General features: G+C 38.3%; 1 protein-coding gene across 1 annotated transcript in view; it reads left to right on the top strand.

The window, feature by feature from the left end:
• Positions 1-20,852, top strand: part of EHBP1 (EH domain binding protein 1) — a 226,218-nt gene that overhangs the window by 131,667 nt on the left and 73,699 nt on the right. Inside the window, exons 11-13 of the mRNA XM_082306310.1 lie at positions 11,527-11,705; positions 12,338-12,386; positions 18,625-19,539. Of these exons, the coding sequence (XP_082162436.1) occupies positions 11,527-11,705; positions 12,338-12,386; positions 18,625-19,539 (1,143 nt within the window). The remainder of the gene's footprint in view (positions 1-11,526; positions 11,706-12,337; positions 12,387-18,624; positions 19,540-20,852) is intronic.

Below are 20,852 nucleotides of genomic sequence, written 5' to 3'. Positions count from 1 at the left end.
ACTGACTGCCGTGTATTGCTGTAACACCCCTAGCACATGGCTAACGCCCAATTACTGCATGCTTAGACTTGGATGGTAATTACAATTGAGCTGTAAAATATTTTGACAGTTTCCAACTGTTGCGTGGTTATTAGCCAGGCATCATATGGGAATACAGTATAGTAATTTGATCGGTTTTATATCACGATCTGCTTAAATAAGGACTTTCAAAATAAACATGTAGCGTAAAGTGTTGATCAACAGCAATATTTAATTATTAGCAGCTTTTCTTGACTTCTGTGGAAGAGAATTCTTCTTTCCCAAAGATTTTGATTTCTTAAATGAGACTTGCCGTACCTTTGCGCTTCAGCTTTTCATTTACAAGCTTTTACTTGTTGAGTGCTAAAAGCATAACCACACCAAATTTAATTTGTAGCATGATAATTGTGTATATTCTTCAAGAGGGTAGATTTGCCAGTGTTGAAGCTAGAAATGCTTGTGCTAATTATGTATTATAAAACAAAAAGGGTATTTTCATTTAACATGTATTTCTCCTTTTAGCTGCACAAGTCCTGGCAATTAGCAAATTTGGATAGTGTAAAAATTCCTGGAAAAATATATGTTAAACGAAGTAGCACTTGAATTGCTGTTGCTTTTACATGTATTTTTATTTTGAAATGAAACTAATAAAGCAAAAATATTCAAAATACATGCAAATTAGGCTCCAGATTGTACCAGTCTTATGTTCATTAAGCTATTGAATCCTTGAGTAGTGGCTATTATTCCATGGGGGCTATTCACAGAATAAGGTACTATTCAATGAGGTAAAGATAGCAATCTGCCCTCACACTGCTTAAATAATGCTTGTTCCGTTTGGCAACTAAACCAAGAATATTTGAGTCTGCCATTCCTTAATTTTTCACTTGCTTTGTTTATTTAATAATACTTTTCGGTTTTATATGTTGTTTATGAATGGTGTTTGGGAGTGAAGCATTCTGTTTATGTATATAAGAATTTTGCAAGTGTTATCACCTGTTTTTTTTCTTTAAAAAAAAGAAAAAAGAAGAAGAAAAAAAAGCCTAAAGTAATTCTGGTTTCCCAGTTCACTCTGCTTGTGACATCTCTGCTGTGACTGAGGGCTGAATCCAGCCGATTCGGTTACCAGTGTTGCTTACATCTTACTATTTGCCTAAATACCTAATTTCACCTAGCTGTAATTGGGTGGTTTCTTTTGCTGACTCTTGTCCTGGATTTGACCTGAACTCTTACCTTGCACATGAAATAACCTTTCTGATGTATCCTAGATTTTGAAGTGTCTTTATGACTTTCTGCAGAGATGTGCTGAATGGGAGAGAGCCTTCCTCTCTGCTAGTGTACATGAGGAGCAGTTGGAGTGGTGGGGTTATACTACTTCAATAGCCAGTCTCCTAAACAACTCAAAGATAAAAGACATACTATGTACAGTTATTCATTTGGAGATTTGTGTTAGTGGTTATTAAACTTTTTGTGTACTCAGATAGCTATGTGCCAGGAAAAAAGCAAAATACACTGTGCTTTGCAAGGAAATCTGATTAACATGAGTGAATTGGTGCATGAGTTGCTTATGAAACAAATAATATTGGGACCCCAACCCCAGGCTTACTTTTTAAAATGGGAAGGGTTTTTTTTTTGGTGGATGATGTGAGCTGAGAGGCCAGTGTGAGGTGTTCACCGTGGGAAACAGGAGTTTGTCGGCTTGCTTCTCTGCTGCCGGCGGGCAGAGGGGGAGCCCTGCCGGACTCCTGCTTGCTGAGGGCAGCAGCCTGTGCCAGCTGTGTCCTTCGCCTGTAGGACCTGGAGTTAAGAAACACGGAGGAGGTAGGTCTGAAACACATCTTAAAAGATCACGTGGTCCTTCTGCTTGCCCAAAGGCAAGTTCAGCTTTAGGAAATGAAAGATTTCTTCAAACTGTTGTTAAAGACCTTCAGTAATGAAGCATCCACAGCTTTATAAGGCAGTCTGAGTGCTTCATTGTACTGTCTTACAGATTGCTCCTGCTAATGTCTGACCTGTTGCAATTGAGGCCTGTAACTTAATTTTGGTAAACACTGGCATGGGGGACAAAGGGTTTTCTTTCTTTTTCAGAATTTTGCATGCGTGAAGACTTACCACATTACTTTACTTTATCATTTTTTCTTAACATAAGTGACCTAAGTTTGCTCCAGCTTTCTTCATGGTCTGGTTTTTTTCCATACTCTTTCTTTGGGCTCATCTTCCTTACACTGCGTCACACAAAACTGAACATAAAATTTCTGCGGCAGCTTTATTGATGCTGAGTGGAGTGGGAGGGGCAGTACATGTCTTGCAAACTTTATTCCTGTCCATACATCTCAATATGATGTTTGTCTTTTTCACAACAACCTGATGTTGTTGACTTATGTTCAGCTTGAATAGACTGTTTCCCCCACATCCTTTTGTGAAGAACTGTTACCTAACCAGTTCTTCCTCATGCTGCATTTATGTAAATGATTACTCCTTCCTGTGTTGCACTTGCACCTATTGAATTTCATCCTGTTTTCTTCAGAACTTTTCTCATTTTTATATGATCGGAGTTCTCCTTTGAAGTCCGTCCCAGCTTCATGTCTAGTGTATCATCCACCTTCCTAATTCAGACTTTCAACACTGAACCAAGAAATACTCTTGCAGAACCCTTTTAATGCATAATTCCAATAATCATTTAAAACTAGTCTTGGATGTTGTTTTTCAGCCTGTTTTGCACCTATGCCACGGCTCCATTTTCCGTGCTTCCTTATGAGATCATCTTGAGAGACAATGAAAAGAGCTTAACTACAATCAGAATACGTTTTCTGCTGCTTCTCCCCTCCCCTGCCTGCTTCCCGCTTATAGAGGAAACTTGGACTGGTTGTCATGATTTGTTGATGACAAATTAATATTTGTTGCTTGTCTCCTTTTTAACTTGCGCATGCTAAGAAGCAACTTAATTATTTGTTCCACCTCTTTTTCGTTAGTTTGTCTGCATTCTTCTGATTCATCTTTTTTTGTGCTCTTAAAGACTAGAAGGGAATGCAGTCTTTTCCTGCTGTTCTAGTATCTTGCCCATCATCTTCAAGTTTTCAAACTGGCCGTTAATTTCAGATGTTGTTTCATATTGGTTCTTCCAGTACTCTAGGATTACATTAAATGTGTTCAGCTGATCGGAAAGCATCTGGCTTGTCTAAGCTGTTTCCACACCTGGCTGAAATCTGACCTTTTTGTGTCTGATATTAGTAATGCTAGTCTCCAACTTGCACCTGACTTGTAGAATAAAGATTGATGAAGAAAAAAGAAAGGCATTAAGCATTTCAGATGTCTCCCCATCATCTATGGGTAGCTCCTCCTTACCACTGAGTGGTGAAACAATATTTTTATTAATCTCCATGTTGTGCTTATTTGCATAGAGTGGGCTGCTGATGCAGTAGTTTATCAAGGCTAAAAGTCACTTGTTTCCATTAAATTCTCATTCACCTATAGCTATCCCAAGGAGCTTTCTTGAGAATAGCCATATTTATGCCTGATCTAAGCTCATGGATGCCAGCACCTCATGCGAGATTGTAGAATACACTTATTTTATTTCCACCCTCAGTTAAGAAGTGTCCTCTGGACTTCAGAGGCACCACATCAAGTTCTGTGCCATCAATGCCAGGCCTAAAAATACTGAGTGCTCTAAACCCCTCCACACAGAGATTGTTTTCCTTTGTTAGTGTAATACCTGCACAAAGCTGGCATCTGTATTATGCTCTCAAGTACTTAAACCAAACATTTCTCATAGGCAGAGACTAACACTTCCATAAATCTGCCTATGGCTGTGCATTAACACAAATGATGCAGTAGATTTACAAAATAGGTATCTGTAAAGTTCTATGGAGCAATGTCACCTTAATGATACAACATCAGAAGGTTGCCTGAAAAAACAATGTCTGTTGAAATGTTCAGAAGAGTGGGAGAATAACTTGCATTTATTTAATGGCTAATGTCAAAATAAATTCCTGCAAAAGCAACAAGAGTTCACTGGTTTTAGGAAGAATTGGCAGTGACTCTCATTTTTAGTTTGCCTTGTACTTTCTTTTAGAAGAGATTCTTGTGACCCTTTTCTGACAAGCTCTAACACTTCCATTGTTTGCTGCAGGCCTTTGAAATGTGGCAGAGATAGCCTTGGGCCCAGGGAGGTGCGTTTTGCTAGTTGAGTTCACATTTAACAAACTTAAAAGCTTTGAAAATTGCTGTTCCTCATCTGTGGCTTAAGTTGCTTAATTCTGGCAACCTGCCCAAAACCCTTAACGTTCCCATCGTGGCAGAAAGCCAAGGATTGTGAACCGACAGCATCCTGGTAGCTCATCTGGGCTTCCAGCACAGATTACACAGGAGCAGAGACTTCAGCCCACGTGCCACCGGGGCAGCTGGAGAAAGGGAGGTGGACACGAGGAAATTGCCCGTTTTCTGAGAGCAGAAAAATGAGGCCCCATCCCTGCATGTGACCTGTTCATACTGTTATATTACAAATATATGTAATCATCAGAGAATGAACTCAGCATTCACTTCTGCTTAATGGTATGAATTATATACCTTTTCCTGTTTTTTTGTAATTGAAAATATGATGTTCAAGACAAAGATTATGCAGCCTCAGGGAAAAGAAGCTAGATGAGCCTCAGCCAATCCTTTTATAATAGTTGAATCTGAGAAGGAGCTCGCTATGACTTTTTTTTTTCTTGGCTGTACTGACCATCAGGTGAAATTACTTGCACATCAGTAACCATTTCATTATCTTGTCTCAGATTTGTTTCTCCTTTACTAGCTCATTAACATAATCTTCTCCTTGCCATTGGCTAATAAATTTAGGGCTCCTCAACCTGGTGAGGTAGCTACTCTCACTCCTGTGCGGTACTGTTATTCTCTATTAAGAACATCCACGGGGGAGGTAGTTGTCTTGAAATAAACAGTCTGTCTTGTTCTTAATTAATTCCCATGGGCAGACAGACTCTGTGCCCTGTTGCCCAAGTGAGGAAATTGTCCGGTAGTTGATGTGTTGTGGCTTGTGGTTCTGAAGGTTTAGAGTTCAGTTCCTGAATACTTGGGTTTTTTTAGCCTTTTAATCCCCAACAGTGAAAACCAAACCAAAACCCTAAAAGATTATGCTAAGAAAAAGTTACTTCATTACTAGACAAAGTAAAAGCCAAAAGGAGGCTACCAGACAATTACAAAAATTACAAAATGAAGTACTTAGCAGTTATGAATTGCCAGATTTAAGGTAGCTTCTCTTACTGTAACCTCTCCCATCTTTGTGCACTATATGCCTGTAGGTTGTATACATGTACACATTTCAATTGTATGACTATGTACCATGATTTTCTGCTGGACCACTTCCTCAGTGCTTGGAGCAAAAGTAATCAGGTCCTGTAATAGAAGAGGCAGCTGTCTGCAGGGCTGCCATTTTATTTTTTCATAGGAGTTGGAAGGTCTTTAACGGAGCACGGTCTCTTCGTTATGCCGGGTGAATGCCACAGAGAGCCTGGACAGAGCTCATGACATCAAACTGGTGTGCGACACTGAGCAAGCTGCCCAGAACAGTGTTTGAGGATACGAATGTTGTGTTCCTGTCTTTGGGATGGCCAGGTCTTGGACTTTATCTTAACTTGTCAAAGTCTGGAAGTTGGTTTTTGGTTATTCTGAGCACTGTCACCTGCCCCTGGAGTCAGGAGGAATGCTTTGGTGGGATGCTGTGGATGCGTACACCAGATTCACATTAGGTAGCATCTTTGAGTTCTTGTGATAGTCAATACTGGCTCAGGCAAGTTATTCAATTCAGACTGTTTCCCTATTTGTAAAATACCAGTTGTGAGTCTCTTATCATGTCAATATATTCATTCACCCATCACAGAGCACCCTGATACTGTGTGACGGCTATCATGCCAGAGATCACAGAAAAGTTGAAATGCTATGTTTGATGCAGTATTTGCATCATACTGCTTAAATGAAGCTGAGTGCCATACACTGTAAGTTAAGGCTAATAAATAACGAGCAACAACTTTTTGCCTTGAGCAGTGAGATAGGCACAATGTGAGAAGAAATAGGTAGTGATGATTAGAATAAAAAATACCATCATCATGTTTGTTTGTGGGGTTGGACAAGTAAAAGTCATGCGGATGAAACTAACTCAAGCATGAGGGACTTGCTAAACCTTACAGGCTGGGAGCAGAAGTGACGGCATGTTGAAGGACAACCATTGTGTATATGATTTAGCCATATACAGCACAAACTGTGTAAGTTTAGATGTGAATCAGGGAGGGAGAGTGGCAAACAGCGGGAAGTTGTGGCTGTTTAGGAGAGGGAAAACAGTAACAGGGTCTTGCGGTGTGTGTGCTTCTTGATGGCAGGTGTTAACTTCATCAGTTCTTCCTCGGGTCCAACGTATTCAGTTAAACACAGCATCATACAGCCTATGACATAGGATCACATTGTCTGTCCCCCTCCAACTAATAAAGTGAAAACATATAGAAAGGAGTAACCCACCCCCAATTATATTCAGAGGCAAATCAGGGTGGATTAAACCTTGCAAGAAATTGTTCCATTCCCCAGCATGTCACTCCTCTCCACAGTGCTGCGAGCAAATGGGTGCCTTTTGCAAATGGGCGTGATTTGGAAAACTGCAGAGGAGGAGAGCAGAATATCCAAGCAGCTTTGATTGCTTGCTTTATCTTCCCAAATTGAGAGGGTCTGCCATTCTTGTTGTCTAGAAAGTTAGGTTTGATCCATATACTGGCATTTTGGGTAGCACGTACGTACTCTAGCTGCTTTCCTTTCTTTTCCCAGTCATAGTTTGCAAAAGCTCTTTCCAGCCTTATGGCCACCAAAATATGTAACAAGCAACTGAAAACCCTTTAGAATGAAATAATTTCACTACTACTTGACCAACAGCTAACTTGAGGCATGTCCCCAGGATTTCACCTTCCTCCTCACCTTGCCAGGATCAAACATGAGAGCATCATGTCAGCTCAGGCAGATGTCTAAATGTTAAGGTTGTGATTGAACATGGACTGGTTTGGTTGTGCCGAAATCAAACCTGTAAAATGATAAGCAATTAAAAGCTTATGCCTAAGCTTTTCAAGTTAGAAGTTTATATTCTGTTGCATATCCGCATTAGCTGTAGGCACAATCAGAGGAGTGAGGAAAAAAAGATGCCTGATCATCAGATGCCTGATGCTGGAGAAACCTGGAGGTTACCTAAATACTTGTTATTAATCATATATGGGAAACAGATTCAGTGAATCTGTAACTTGTACGAGGCAGCTGGGTTTTCAGATGCCCTTCATTTTTAGGGGCAGTAGGAACTAGAGACATTTCGTGTAATCATGCACCATGCCATGCAAATAGAGAGCAAAATAGTTAAAGAATGTACTCCTAAACTGATAAGTTTGTGTACCAGAGTAACAGGATAGCAGAACTCCTCTAACATTTCTTTCCAGGAAATGCATATTTTCTAATACATGCATCGTATACATGTGTTGCTTTCATTTACTTTATCTTGCATTTTAATGGTTTCACAATTTTCAGTGAGCCTAGACAGCATTGTAGTTTTGATAGGGGTAAGGGAAAATCCCTTTTATTTTGCTCAGTCAAATAAGTAAGAGACCGTTGCCTGTACTTGCTTCTTGAGGAGCAGAACTTGTTTGTTGATTGTTTCTAGGTCTTCCCTTTTCTGACTTTCAGCCCTATCTCAATCTCAGCTTCCTCTCCTCCTGCAGTTAATTACCATTCCTGGGTTGTTCTCTCAACTCCTTTCCTCTTCGGGGAGCTGTGTTCATTAGTATAAAACTCAAACCACGTAAGTCTTCCACTCAGATTCCCACAGCTGTTATGTACTTTTTTCCTTACTCCTCAGCATCTTTCTCTTCCAGCCTTCAACACTGCCTCTTGCTCTCTTTAGACTCCTCTACCCCCATGCAACCTGTCAACAAGCTCTTAAGAGTTGTTCAGACTGAGCCCCTACGATCTTCATTCTGGCTGCTCCCCGTGTCTCGTACGAAGGCTTGGTTCATAGCCCCATGTTCCCATCACCAGTTCCCATCTTGATTTTCTTCTCCTCAGCGTTGGCCTGCGTGTGTCAGAGATGCAGCTCAACCCTCACTTTGCAAACCATCAGTGCACCTGGTGCTGCGTTCCTGAGAGCAGCAAAACAATTATTTAAATATTTTGAAATGTTGATGCAGCCTAATATTTAAAGCTATTGTCCTCTTGTTAACGTAGAGTAATGGTCTGTTGGGATAATCTCCCAAGAGGAAAAATGCATACACTATAAGACATATTAATTAAGCTTCCAGAACATGTAAAAGAAGAATAAAGTAAAGAGACTTCAGTGCTTCTGTTGACTGTGAAACAAAGATATCCTGAAGCTAGTGCTGACTCCAGCTGATAAATCCACCCACATGATGCTGCATCTAGATGTGAGCTAGCATGTGAGGGACCAGCTCTGGAACCTCTGCACTTGCCATGCAGTTAATCCACAGCTGGATAAAAATCAGTTGCATTAGATTCAGTAACCTGTTGATCAGTGAGCAGACCTGGCAATCTGTTGTGGATATCTCATGCTTTTTAGTGGCATTTCCAAATGAGTTTTCAGGGACTTTGGCTTTTGAACTCAAAAAGGCAAGTCACGACTGCTGTGTGGTTTAGATGAATTGTGTAGTCAGTGCTTAAAAGAATTACGTAAGAAAAAGCTAACTAAATTTTCATTTCATTTGATGAGTTCCTACCAATCTTATAAAGCAAATATATGCTAGAAATACACATTTGGTAGTACTTGTGTTTGTACTGAACCTGTAACTAATATGTATAACCTACAGGTATCGAAAGAAAATGTTTTTCATAATGATGCTTCACGAAAAAATTCAAAATTAACATTTGTTAACCCTTCTGAAGGGATGTCAAGTGCCCATGCGCACTTCTGCCATTACTCATATATCACCAGTGTGTCTTGAGTTGAATGCTTTTATCATAGATTAACAAAAGCTTTGACTCAGGTAGTGAATAAGAGCATAACATTATCATAATATTAACTTCACCTTTATCCAAAAAAACTTGGACTACTGAATCTGGAAAGAAAGCCATATATAATTTCTGCTTTATCAGCTAGAGAAGAGAAAACTGTGTAACTACAGTATGCACATCCTCAATCTTGCATATTCTGGATAAAATACTTTTAGAAAATCTAAAGTAAATGGAAGGACAAACATGGGAGAGAAGCTCCAACTTAAGCATAGATTTCCAAGGAATTGTAATCTGGATTTTAAAAATTGATAATCTGTAAATAAAATGCAAAATTCTGCTGAATTTATTGATTTAATGGCTTTGGGTGTCCTTTTGTAAAACCTAGCTTTAAAATCAGTTACATCTTCAGTTTGTTAGGTGTGTAATTAAGGCATTTTAATGGTAATATTGCCTAAGGCCATTTCAGAGTTAACCAGAAAGTATTTAGGTGGTGACTGGAACATGTAACATTTCTGTAGAGAGTTTCAGCAACAAGTATTAAGACTTTATAGTTGACATTTAATATATCTGGTAAGTAGTGCTCTATGGTTTGAAGAAATAGCTCTTTGCTTTAAAAATTTGTTAAAATATCATTTTTCCATATCTTGATAGTGCTATTTTAGTTATTTTCTCTCAGCAGTGTTATTTCCATGTAAATAGTTTAGATAGCAAATATATTTTAATTAAGGTAGTACCTTAAATTTGGGGTCAGTGGTTAGTTACTGGTTTTTGCTTCAAGTTGTAAAAAAACAGGAGAAAAACCTGATCTTAGTTACATCACCCTGAATCTGGAGTAACTGTCTGGCAGCTCCTAAGCAATATTTGTTTCTCTGATTAAAATCTGATGCATGGTGCAGAAAGTTTATCATTTATTGCTGCTTTTTCTTCCCTCTTTTGTATATCCCTATTAAGATGTTAATTCAGTGTATTTAGAGATATTTGTCTCATCATTTACGGATTTGTTCATGCTGATTTGAATCGTTGACAGGATTAAAAAGAAAAAACACTTTTTAACAAGTTATTTTGTACATATGATCCAGTATTTAAAAAAATCTCAGCAAGGTATACATATTGCACTTTCTAAATGAGTTGGCAGTGCTTCTATCTGATTATGAGGTAGGTGTGTTTATAAAACAACTTTCTAGGGCTGACTATCACGGTAAATGAAAAATTACTTTCCTGGTTCTATACATTTTCTTCCCCAGAAGCAGTGAAAACATAAATCAGTCGGTAGCTAGCAGCTAATTGCTTAGCACTGACATAGTTTAGTCAAGTGGGGGCATCGTTGGTCTTTCACAAGTAGGTAATATGGCCAAAAGGATTTACTTGTTAAACTTAAGTGGCTGTGATGTAGTAAATTACTTGCTCAATTTTTGTCTTAATTTGGGAACTCTCTAGCTATAAGGTGCATAAACAGCATGTTTGTTGTGTATGTATGCTTTTAATTGTATTACATTGAAAAAATAAATGGGCTCAGTTCTTTCCCTATAATTCAGACTTTGGATTTATGTCAGTCAAATTCTGTCTGTTTAATTACATCTAAGAAGTTTTTAAAGTGATGATATTTTTCTGATGAAATGAGTGTGTATTTCTTGAAAATATCAGCTGCAATCAGTATGTTCTCTGCTGAATTTGAGAAACAGCTGACAGTCTGACAAACGCCAAATGCCTGAAATATTTTATTCCATTTTAATTCTTGGTTTGTGCTAACAAAAATGTTACTGAAGTGCCAAAGTACCCTTTTGGGAAATAGTCATGATTAGCTAATGATACTTGTTAGAAACCACCCTCTGATAACGATTTACTGCCAAAATTCCCTTTTCACATCGAAAAACTGAGCCTGGAAGAGGAAGCTCTTTGGGTATGGTTGGAAGTGGCTGTTTAGAAACACTGTGCCATAATTACCTTTATGCAATCATGTGCTTAAACAGGAGGAGTGTGGCCAAAAACTTTACGCTGGAGCCTATGTGAGAGGAATGCATTAATCATGTCGCAGATACAGCGACTTTGATCCCCATGCCGCAATGGTAGATCGCAACTTGTGGTAAACTCTGCCCCTGCTATGCCTGGCTTTTGATCCAATTGCAGTGTTATCTTCATTAAAAGCAAAAAGGCTTGTGGGGATGTTTTTCCATGGCCGCATTTTGGGAAATCTTTTCGAGGGTGTGTGTATCACGGGCTGTGCAGGACTATGCCTTAAGTATTTCAGCACGGTGTTTCCACTGGTACAATTCTTGGCCTGTTCTCCTATGTAGATCTGGAATCCTGTATATCTGCATCCTTTGGAGACAAGTGCCAAGGGCTATGACTGGAGATAATAACTTGCGATTTGTGTCTTTTGCAAGTTACAGTCATTGTATACTGACAGCTGTGAAGAACCTAAACTCACATCAAAGGATACAGATCATCTAGTTAGGTCAATTAATGTTAATTCTCATCTTCCATTAAATTCTTTTATCTTCTTCTCTTTTTTTTTTTTTTTTTCAGCCAAGCCCAATACCAAGTCCTGTTTTGGGGAGAAAGCCAAACGCTAGTCAGTCACTGCTTGTGTGGTGCAAAGAAGTTACAAAAAACTATAGGGGAGTGAAAATCACCAATTTTACTACATCGTGGAGAAACGGTTTATCCTTTTGTGCAATATTACATCACTTTAGACCAGACCTAATGTAAGTTGTGTACTCTCTGTCTGTGTAAGCTAACCCTCCTAGAAATATGCAATGTGTAAGTTTATGTAAAAATCAAATCCTTGTTTGTTTCAGGTGTTGAACTGTTTTCAGCCTTTTCTTTCAAGCAGGGAACCATCCTTTCTAAGAAAACAGACTTATTAATGCTCAAACTTTATGACCTCTTTGCCTTGTTGCATAAACAATTGTTTCTCCCCTTTCTGTCATTTGTTTTTCTTCTTCTTAATCTTATACAAAGAACTGACTTCAAGATGATTATGAAAATTGTGCCGGTGTTGAAATGAGATGAGAGGAATAAGCCTGTAGCTCTTTGTATACTGACAAGGACGGATTACCTCCTGGTAAATTTGGTTGTCAAGGCTGGCCTCTAGTCCCTGCCTTAACTTCTTTTTTAGATGGAAAGCTTCAGGCAATGAAACATGTAATCGGTGTTTATTTATTTATTTATTTATTCCTTTAATTTTCCACACTATTAGTTTTGTTGATTGAATTGCTGTGAAATTGCTAGTTACTGTATGATATTATTGTATGTCAAATTTTTAGATTCAGTTTGTTTTAAAAGTGCTGCTTTTATCAAATACTGTACATACCCACTGTGCCATTTTCCCCCTCAGTGACTACAAGTTCCTGAATCCTCAAGATATTAAAGAGAACAACAAAAAGGTAAGAACTGCCAGGAAAAAAAGGACATAGCTTCAATTTTGGCTTCACTGCAGGTTTTTATTAATTTTGGGAAAGTGCGGTTGTTTTGTAAGGTCATAACTGCGGCTCACAGAAGGTATTCAACCTCCCGCGGTTCAAATCGGATGCATTATTGACTCTAGTTTATCATGGTCTTTAAGATTCACAACAAGTGCAAGGCTGGCATTAGACTTTAATATTTGTATGGCCTACATTAACTGTGAAAGCGGAGGAAAGGGCTGGCCAGCCTTCTGTGATCACTCCTCTCATTTTTCCAACCAGCCGCATAATTAAAAAAAATGAAATGCGTAACCGCTCTTGGTTTGTCGTATGCAAGACTTCTCTTTCTGTTGCTTTAATGGGGCTCTGTGCATCGACGCAGTCGATGTTGCTTTGATGGTGATTTTTATATTTTTAAAGATGAAATTTTACACCTACTTTTATACTGCGCAGCTGAGTGAAGTAGCGGATGCAGTATGGAAAGTTTAGGATACAAAGTGTTGAGTCAATACTTTGCAAATAAACCAAAATATTAGCAAAATAGTTCATAGCATTGTGCTGAGCAGCTGTTATAAACCACTCTTTGTACCTTTGTAATGCAAAGACATAAAAAGTTTCTCTGGAAGATACAGGAACTCAGTTTGGGAATCACCAGAAGACTTTTTATTTCTGCTCATTATTTTAGACATGTTACAAACTTTGGCTGAGCCCTAGGGACATGTTTAGAAATTATAATTTTCATGTGAGTCACTGATAATAAAATTGTTCCTGAAGATCATCTGAAAATTGTTTTTAAGTTGTCTTCTCAATGCTGTGATTTTATTTTTATACCACTTTAAAAACACTAAATTGAATTGGGATGAAGGTATTAAAAATATACTTTGAATAAATTAATTAGATTCAATATTATATAGCAAATATAACTAAAGAATATTAGATTGTAGATATGTGGAATTTCTGAAAGCACTTTATTAAAATTAGTTTGTGTTTAGGGTAATTATATTGTAACGTTCTTCCACACTTATGTGTTAGCCAGGCTGTTGCTTGTCTTTAAAATAGTACATAAGTATTTTAAATGATGAAATATCTCTGAGCTGCTGTTATCTAATGAATGATTTGGCCAATGATATCTTTTTCATAATAATATGGGGTCTTACGGTGACCTAAGTGGATTATCTGTGACATCACAGTGTTTTCTGTGACCATATGTTTTTGTACTTCAAGTTTTGTTGAGCGTCTGGGCTAATTAAGACAGATTATAAAAAAGAAAGAATAGATCATTAATTAAAAATGTTAGCGGTAAGATCAGTCATCTTTTCTTTATGAAACTGTGATGGCAAATGGTGAACTTTTCAGTCCGTCTTTCTAACAGGATATAGTTCCCAGGATTGAAGAAGTAATGATTGTTGTTATTGTGCAGTTTTTTTCTTTCATCACTTTGCAAGCCTTCGCCTGACAGCTACATTGAGTATCTCAGTTGCTTCCTGCAGATTTATTTCCTGGTCTCACACAGTTCTGCCTGATAACCCCGTGTGCCCTTGGTTGGAGTGAATGCAGCACTGGCAACAATGGCTGCCTATAAATTCCATGCAGATATGTAACATATTTGACAATGATTCCTCCTAACCAATTAAAATAACATCTATGGATGAATAGGACAATTTTCTTTGTCTGAGGCATCTCTCTCCCCCGTGCCCCCCCCCCTACCCCTTCACCCCCACCCCGGTAAGGAGGTAAGACTGGGACCATAGATTAAAGATTAACCATAAGAGTATATCTTTTAGAAGTGCGTGACCTTGTTTGTATTTTAATGAAAAAAGAAGAAATCTTGAGACAACTATTTCAGTGCAATTACTGTGTATAATGACACATTGAAATGCACTGTTACAAAAAGCACATCATCAGAGTTTCTTTATAACGCACACTAGTCATTTGCCAAATTGGTGCTGCCACTGATGCTGAATAAAAAAAAAGGTATTTCCCTGTGACATCTGATCTTGGCCAATATGTCAGTGTGTTACATAGTTGGGAAATGGCTGGAATACTGCCTGTGGTGCTTGTGCTGATGGATCCGAATTGATGTCTGTCAATCAGCTTGTCAGTAAATTAAAAAAGAAAAAACTTCATCAGGAGATAGCTAAATAGGTTCAGTGTCCTGAATATACATACGTGTGTGTGTGTACGTATTGTAATTTTCTACAATATAATTATATCTCTCCAAAAAAAAACCAAAAACAAAAACAAAAACAAAAACAAAAAAAAACAAAACCAAAAACCAACAACAACAAAGCAAACAAACAAACAAACAAAAAACCAAAGAAAAAAACCCCAAACAACTACTCCAGATTACATTAGCATCAGTCAGAATTCAGATATATTTTTGGTGCATTGTGCTCATTGCAAATTCGAATTTCTGTGTGGAACAAAAGAGAAACCAGGGTTATCTTTGAGAAAATTAAACACATCACAGGGATAGCTTCCCAGCTCATCCAAAGAGTTGTGGTTCTACTTAAATATCATATATGTCTAACTATCCATATTGCCTTCCCAATAACGTTAATCAACTAATTTTATTGGCTATGTCCATTTGATTATTAGTAAATAATAATGAAAAATGTGTTAAAATTACAGCATACTGGCAGTATAGTCCCTTATCAAGAATAGAAGTTTTTCATATTGCTAATAACATGTCCTGCACTTTAAAAATGTAAGCTACTAAACTACACTTGGCTGGAGCTTGGAGGGGATGAGAGGGCGAGAAGTGGAAGGGCACAACAGTATGGTTCTACTAATGATCTTCTGTTTTTAATTACTTTATTGTTTAGAGAAGCTTGTTTCATTTGAGGGATTATTGTGTGGAAATAGTAATGTATCTTCTGGATGTTCGATTGGCACTTTCAATTTTTGTGATGCTTTTTTTTTTTTTGGCTTTTTTTCCCAGTTTTTTGACCGTTTCTACTAATTCCTCGATACATTTTAACTCAGATGATTGTCTTGACAAAATATTCCATTTTGCAAGGAAGGAATCCTTTTAAAATATACATTTAAATAGAAGAATTTAGAATTACAAGGATAGCATTGAGTCAAAATGAAAAAAATTCCTTACATTTAAGCTGGCAGCCATATTTCTATAACAGGCGTTCATGCTCGCCTCTACTATTTGATTCCGTGAAATCCTAAGTACATATTTAACTGTGTGTGTAGGAGTTGCTTTTTGACCTTGGTAGGATCATGCAGGAACATAGTTAAACATGCATATAAACATTTGCAAAATCAAGGCTTAGTTATGCCTCTGTTTAACAAAAAGTAATTTGAATTGGAAAATTTAGTCTGTTAATACCATGTTACAAGCTAGTTACAAACTAGTTAGAAACACTTGGCATTTATAAATATACTGCAATATCAAGAAGGTCCCAGCTTTTCTAACAGTGAAGGAGAACCCATCGCACACTGCTACATGGACACGTACAGAACATACGATTGCTATTTGTAGAACTAATTCCCATAAAACATTTGTGTGCCAATCTAGATATCTAGTGCACTTTAAAAGCAGAGAAGCAAGTATGTTTATTGTCCGGAATGAGAAGGAGAGGGGATAGGAAATAAGTATCTGGCATCAGTGGAAAACTATTATGTTTAGTCCCAAGTAGTAAAAAGTGATTGCAGCTGTCTCAGGAATATCCATTGGTCCAAATTCAATCCTTCTGCTGTAGCATTACCCATTCTAAGCAAGTGCCTTTCCTAACAATTCTGAAACACTGTCCCCACCTTCATTTTACAGACCCTGGGAGATATTCCTGGGATTTAGTTTTATTAGCATATAAATAAGAAATTAAGAGTATAAAAGAGTTCAGGTCAAGTCATGTCTATGGACTTTGGCTGCCATGAACTGCTAAGCCCATCCTTAGATCCTTTCATTCTTCAGATGGTAACTCCCACTACCTTCAGTGTGGGGTAACAGGTTATTTATGCCACTAAATCAGCACTGACCCACTTAATCAAAGAACAAATCCTGGTGTTACCTTTGGTCCACAGGACAACACAGCTGACTTGTTACGCTTTCATACCCAGCCTGTTTTCTGCTGGCATGTGAGCATTCATCGTTCCCGGTACCTGCCGTGGCTTAGATTGCCCACCCAAATCCCTGCACTGCTCTCCTTTAACTCTCCTTTTTCTGTACTCCTCATGTCTGTTCGGTTCCACCTCTCTTGTCTCCCTCTCCTCCGTATCCAGCCTGATCCGGCTCTTCCAGCTCTGTGTCCCAAGACCAGGTAAATGACAGCTGTCCCTCTTCTACCATCCGAGTTCATTCCATTCCCTCCCACCCATCATTTTCCTGCTATTCTGCTCCATCTGGAGCTTTGTATCAGCAAATATAACATTCATGTTTTCCACTGCTACTCCTAAATCTAAGCACAGCTCTGCTTTTATAAATGGCATAACAATCTCTCATAATAAACCTTCCCAAGAAATGATACCCCACAAAGACCAGCAATGATTTTAGGCCAAATCATTTTGCACAGGGAGAGCCAGAAGGGCTTAAAAATAAATTATTCAGATAATTTCGATGTCTACATAAACTCTCTGAATCATTTGTTACAGAGATATAAAAATTACTTCACCAAAAATGCTTTGGCAAGTTATACCTGAGCATGAGGGGAAGCATACAAAATTTCAGGCAGATAAATTTCAGCTCTCAGAAGCAGAGTTTGAAAAGTGGCTGAAATGAAAACTATTTGACCCTCAAGTAGGGAACGACTCCAGTACATTGTAATGGGAATGAGAGAGCCTTCTTTTCTCAGAGCAAGTAAAATAACCAGGTCTGCCAGGAGCCGGCCAGGCCAGACCCACATTCTAACTCCCCGTTGAACATTTATGTATGAAAACCAAGAGGATAAAAAAATCTTAATTGATTTCTCTTTTGTTTCTTTCTTCCACCCTTCTAAAACTATATAAATTAAGGAAATAGTGTAAAACTGGGGTAGAGTTGAAGCCAGCGATGTGTGTTATTGTTTCCTTGTGAAAGGACAGGTTCTCATCCATGTCTTAGATTTAGCATCCATTTTTGTTCAAAATAGTGAGGGAACAACTGTGAACATTTCAGATCCCTTCAGAAGAGGGTGAAAAGGAGCTGTAGAATTACTGGGGGAGGAAAGGTCCGAGTCCTTTAACTGGGTGCATCTACACTAACAGGAGGCCTTTTTAAAGGCTTCCTTGAAACACAATATTGTCTTCCAGGGTTAATCCAGGAGAGTAATAATTAATTGTAAATTGAGAAACGGCTTTAATTCTTCAAAACTAGAAAAACCTGATGCACCAAGCCCACTCACTTAAAGGGCTAGCAGAAAGAAGACAATGTGGCCTCACACAGTGGGAGGCTTGCAAACTGTTTAGCTTTTAGAAATTAAAGTGAAGTAAGAATGAAATTCGCTCTCTTATTCTTATAAATTTAGCATCAACAAATGTTTTTAAAAAGCATTTGTTTGCTGGATTAATATGATTTATGTTTTGTATCAGGTAATCTGTGGTGATGTTCTTTTTGGCTATCTGAACATAGTTTTCATCAACACAAATCACTGCAATTATATGACCAGTAGAAGGGAGAAGGTCGATCACCAGTGATAAAGCCCAAGATGGATTAGTGTTGTGTTTCTTCTATCTTTGTTCCTTATCTTAAAAAGCTATCCTTACTTGCTTTTTTCTGGTCCAACTCCTTACACTTTTTTATTTGCTTGTTTCCTGCTACTTGAGTGAGAACCATTTAAGATATTGGTAGGTTTTCTCAGTGCAAACAGAAGGGCTTTTAAGTTGCAGTTTCATGAATGTCTTTTTACTCATGAAAGTGGCATCATTGTGAGTAACCAAGGGTTTTATTATACTATGGCAGAATGTTAAAAATATTTAAAACAATGCCATTTGAGCGTCTTTACTGGTCATATTCTCTCGATTTGCATTGCTATGAAGATACCCTGGGAGATATCTAGAAGCCATCGGGAAAAATCAATGAGTTCAGATTGGATTGTGCAACAAAAAACGGTAATTACTGTACTACTGTAATGAAGCCAAAAGAATGATAAGTAATAGAGTTGAACCCGTACGGTAATATTGGATATGTTTCAGGCTTGCTTATTTTGACTGAAACTTCCACTTGCATTCTTCAAATCTTATGATATGTAAGAAACTGCCACATTGTAATCTTCCATTTTTTCTGTTTTTAAAGGCATATGATGGGTTTGCCAGTTTAGGAATATCGCGATTGCTGGAACCTTCTGACATGGTTTTATTAGCGATACCTGACAAACTGACTGTTATGACCTATCTCTATCAAATAAGGGCGCATTTCTGTGGCCAAGAATTGAACGTGGTTCAAATAGAGGAGAACAGTAGTAAAAGCACATATAAAGTGGGTAACTATGAAACAGACACAAACAGTTCTGTCGACCAGGAAAAATTCTACGCAGAGCTGAACGACCTGAACCGGGAGCCTGAGCTGCATCCTCCGGACAGTGCTTTGGCAGACTTTGCTTCTCAGGATGACTCTGTATTTGTAAATGACAGTGGTGTTGGTGAATCTGAGAGTGAGCATCAGACTCCCGATGACCATTTAAGCCCAAGCACAGCTTCCCCTTCTTCTCGCAGGACTCGAAGTGACACAGATCCACAAAAATCCCAGCAGAGCTCTGGAAGGACTTCAGCATCTGAAGACGTTGGGAAGTGTACCAGTACAGATACAACGCAAACGCAGCCTACATTGGGAAGGAAGAAATTGCTGATAGCTGACACTTTAGACTTGAGTGACTTGACACATGTCAGTGATCAAAAAGAGGACGTGTCTCCCACAGTTGCTTGTGAAGATAACGACAAGAAGAGACACCAGAGCTTAGATAGTACCATTGGTTTCTCAGAGCAAGAAAAGCTGGGACGTACAGGATCCACAGAGAGCACAAGAGCAGATCCTGGTTCACCTGTCACAAAACCGAGTTTATCTCCTACTTCTAAGCTTGGATACTCCTATAATAAGGATACGGATCTTGCAAAGAAACCGCATGCTTCTCCGAGGCAAACAGAATCTGATTCTGACAACGATGCCAGAACAGCTTTAAATCATGCAGATCAAACTGCAAAAACAGCCCAGGTAAGAAACTTAAACTTTCTGTATGCTGTGAGTCATGATGGAGATGCTCTTCAAGTTCTTTCTCCATGTTTGTAATTTACACTGTATCTTCAGTATAAATGCAAGGTGGGCGGTGTATTTTTATTGTTGGGCAATATATACTTTGACTGAAAGTAGATGATGCTGGAAAAGAGCCATTACATGAAAAATTCATTTATAGGAATTGTCCTACTGTTAATCTTTCCAATCTCTCTCCAATTAAAGGAAGTAATGTATTCTCAACCAGCTCAAAGATGATGGTTTCAAGGCTTTTGCCACCTTTCTTCTGAGTATGGCATGCTGAAGCACAAATTGGAAAAAGACTTGTCAATTCATTGGTCCATATTCAAAAAACGTGAAGTTTTGAATACCTTAAAATATACCAAACATATTTCCAAATCTTATCTGAGAAACCACATGGCCTTGTGAACATAGCCCACAATGGTGAGGCAGAAACTCCAGAATGTTAAGTTATGCTGTTCATTGAGTGGCCTCGAGCACGTTACTTAACTGCAATATCATTTCCCCTTCTATCAAGATAAAAAAGAATATGCCCACCTACCTTGCAGATTTATTGTGAGGATGAAAGTTGAATATTCTATAAATGCTGGGTATTATCAGTAAATAGTATCATCACAAAAATATGTAAAAAATGTTATCATCAGCCCTGTTTACAAAAGTGCCAAAGCGTGCTTATAATTTTACCCCTGTGAAGAGCTTTCTTGAGTTTTGGCTTTGTTCAGCTTTGTGCTATTAGCTCTGATAAGAAAAGAATATAGCCAGTCTTTTGGTAGTGTGGGTTGCTTCAAATATTTTTACATTTTTTCCTAAGTAAGTGCCATAAAGATTCATTTCATTGCAAGAGAAGCAGTGCATGGATGGGTGATAGTGGCCAAGTATTACTCCAATGGCCAGCTAATTTCTTTCCTTTAATTAGTCAAGTCTCATGAAGTTTCTCTTCATCATCATCTTTGTGTACTGGATGAGAAAGGAACGATTTGGCCTATACAGAATAATAAAGCAGAATGAGACAGGACGTCTTCTCTACGAAGATTTTCATATGCAAGATGTAATAGGCCAAGAAAATGGAAGAGATGGCTTTAAAGATGGTTCTCTGTTGTTAATCTTCTGTGCATTTGCACATGGTGATAAAATCTCACATGTGAGCCTCAGTCTTAACCTTGAACGCTCAATCGATGGTTAGAGTCAACCACCTCAACTTCCATGTGGTTGTTGCAGGAGCACAACCTGCAACATCTGTTCCAGCTCTGCCTCGTGTAAAGGCCTAGAGACGC

The sequence above is a fragment of the Platalea leucorodia genome (genome assembly GCF_965183815.1).
Source record: "Platalea leucorodia genome assembly, chromosome: 3".
Taxonomy (NCBI): domain Eukaryota; kingdom Metazoa; phylum Chordata; class Aves; order Pelecaniformes; family Threskiornithidae; genus Platalea; species Platalea leucorodia.
Note: the sequence above shows the minus strand (reverse complement) of the source record. Positions and strands in the feature narration are given on the sequence as shown.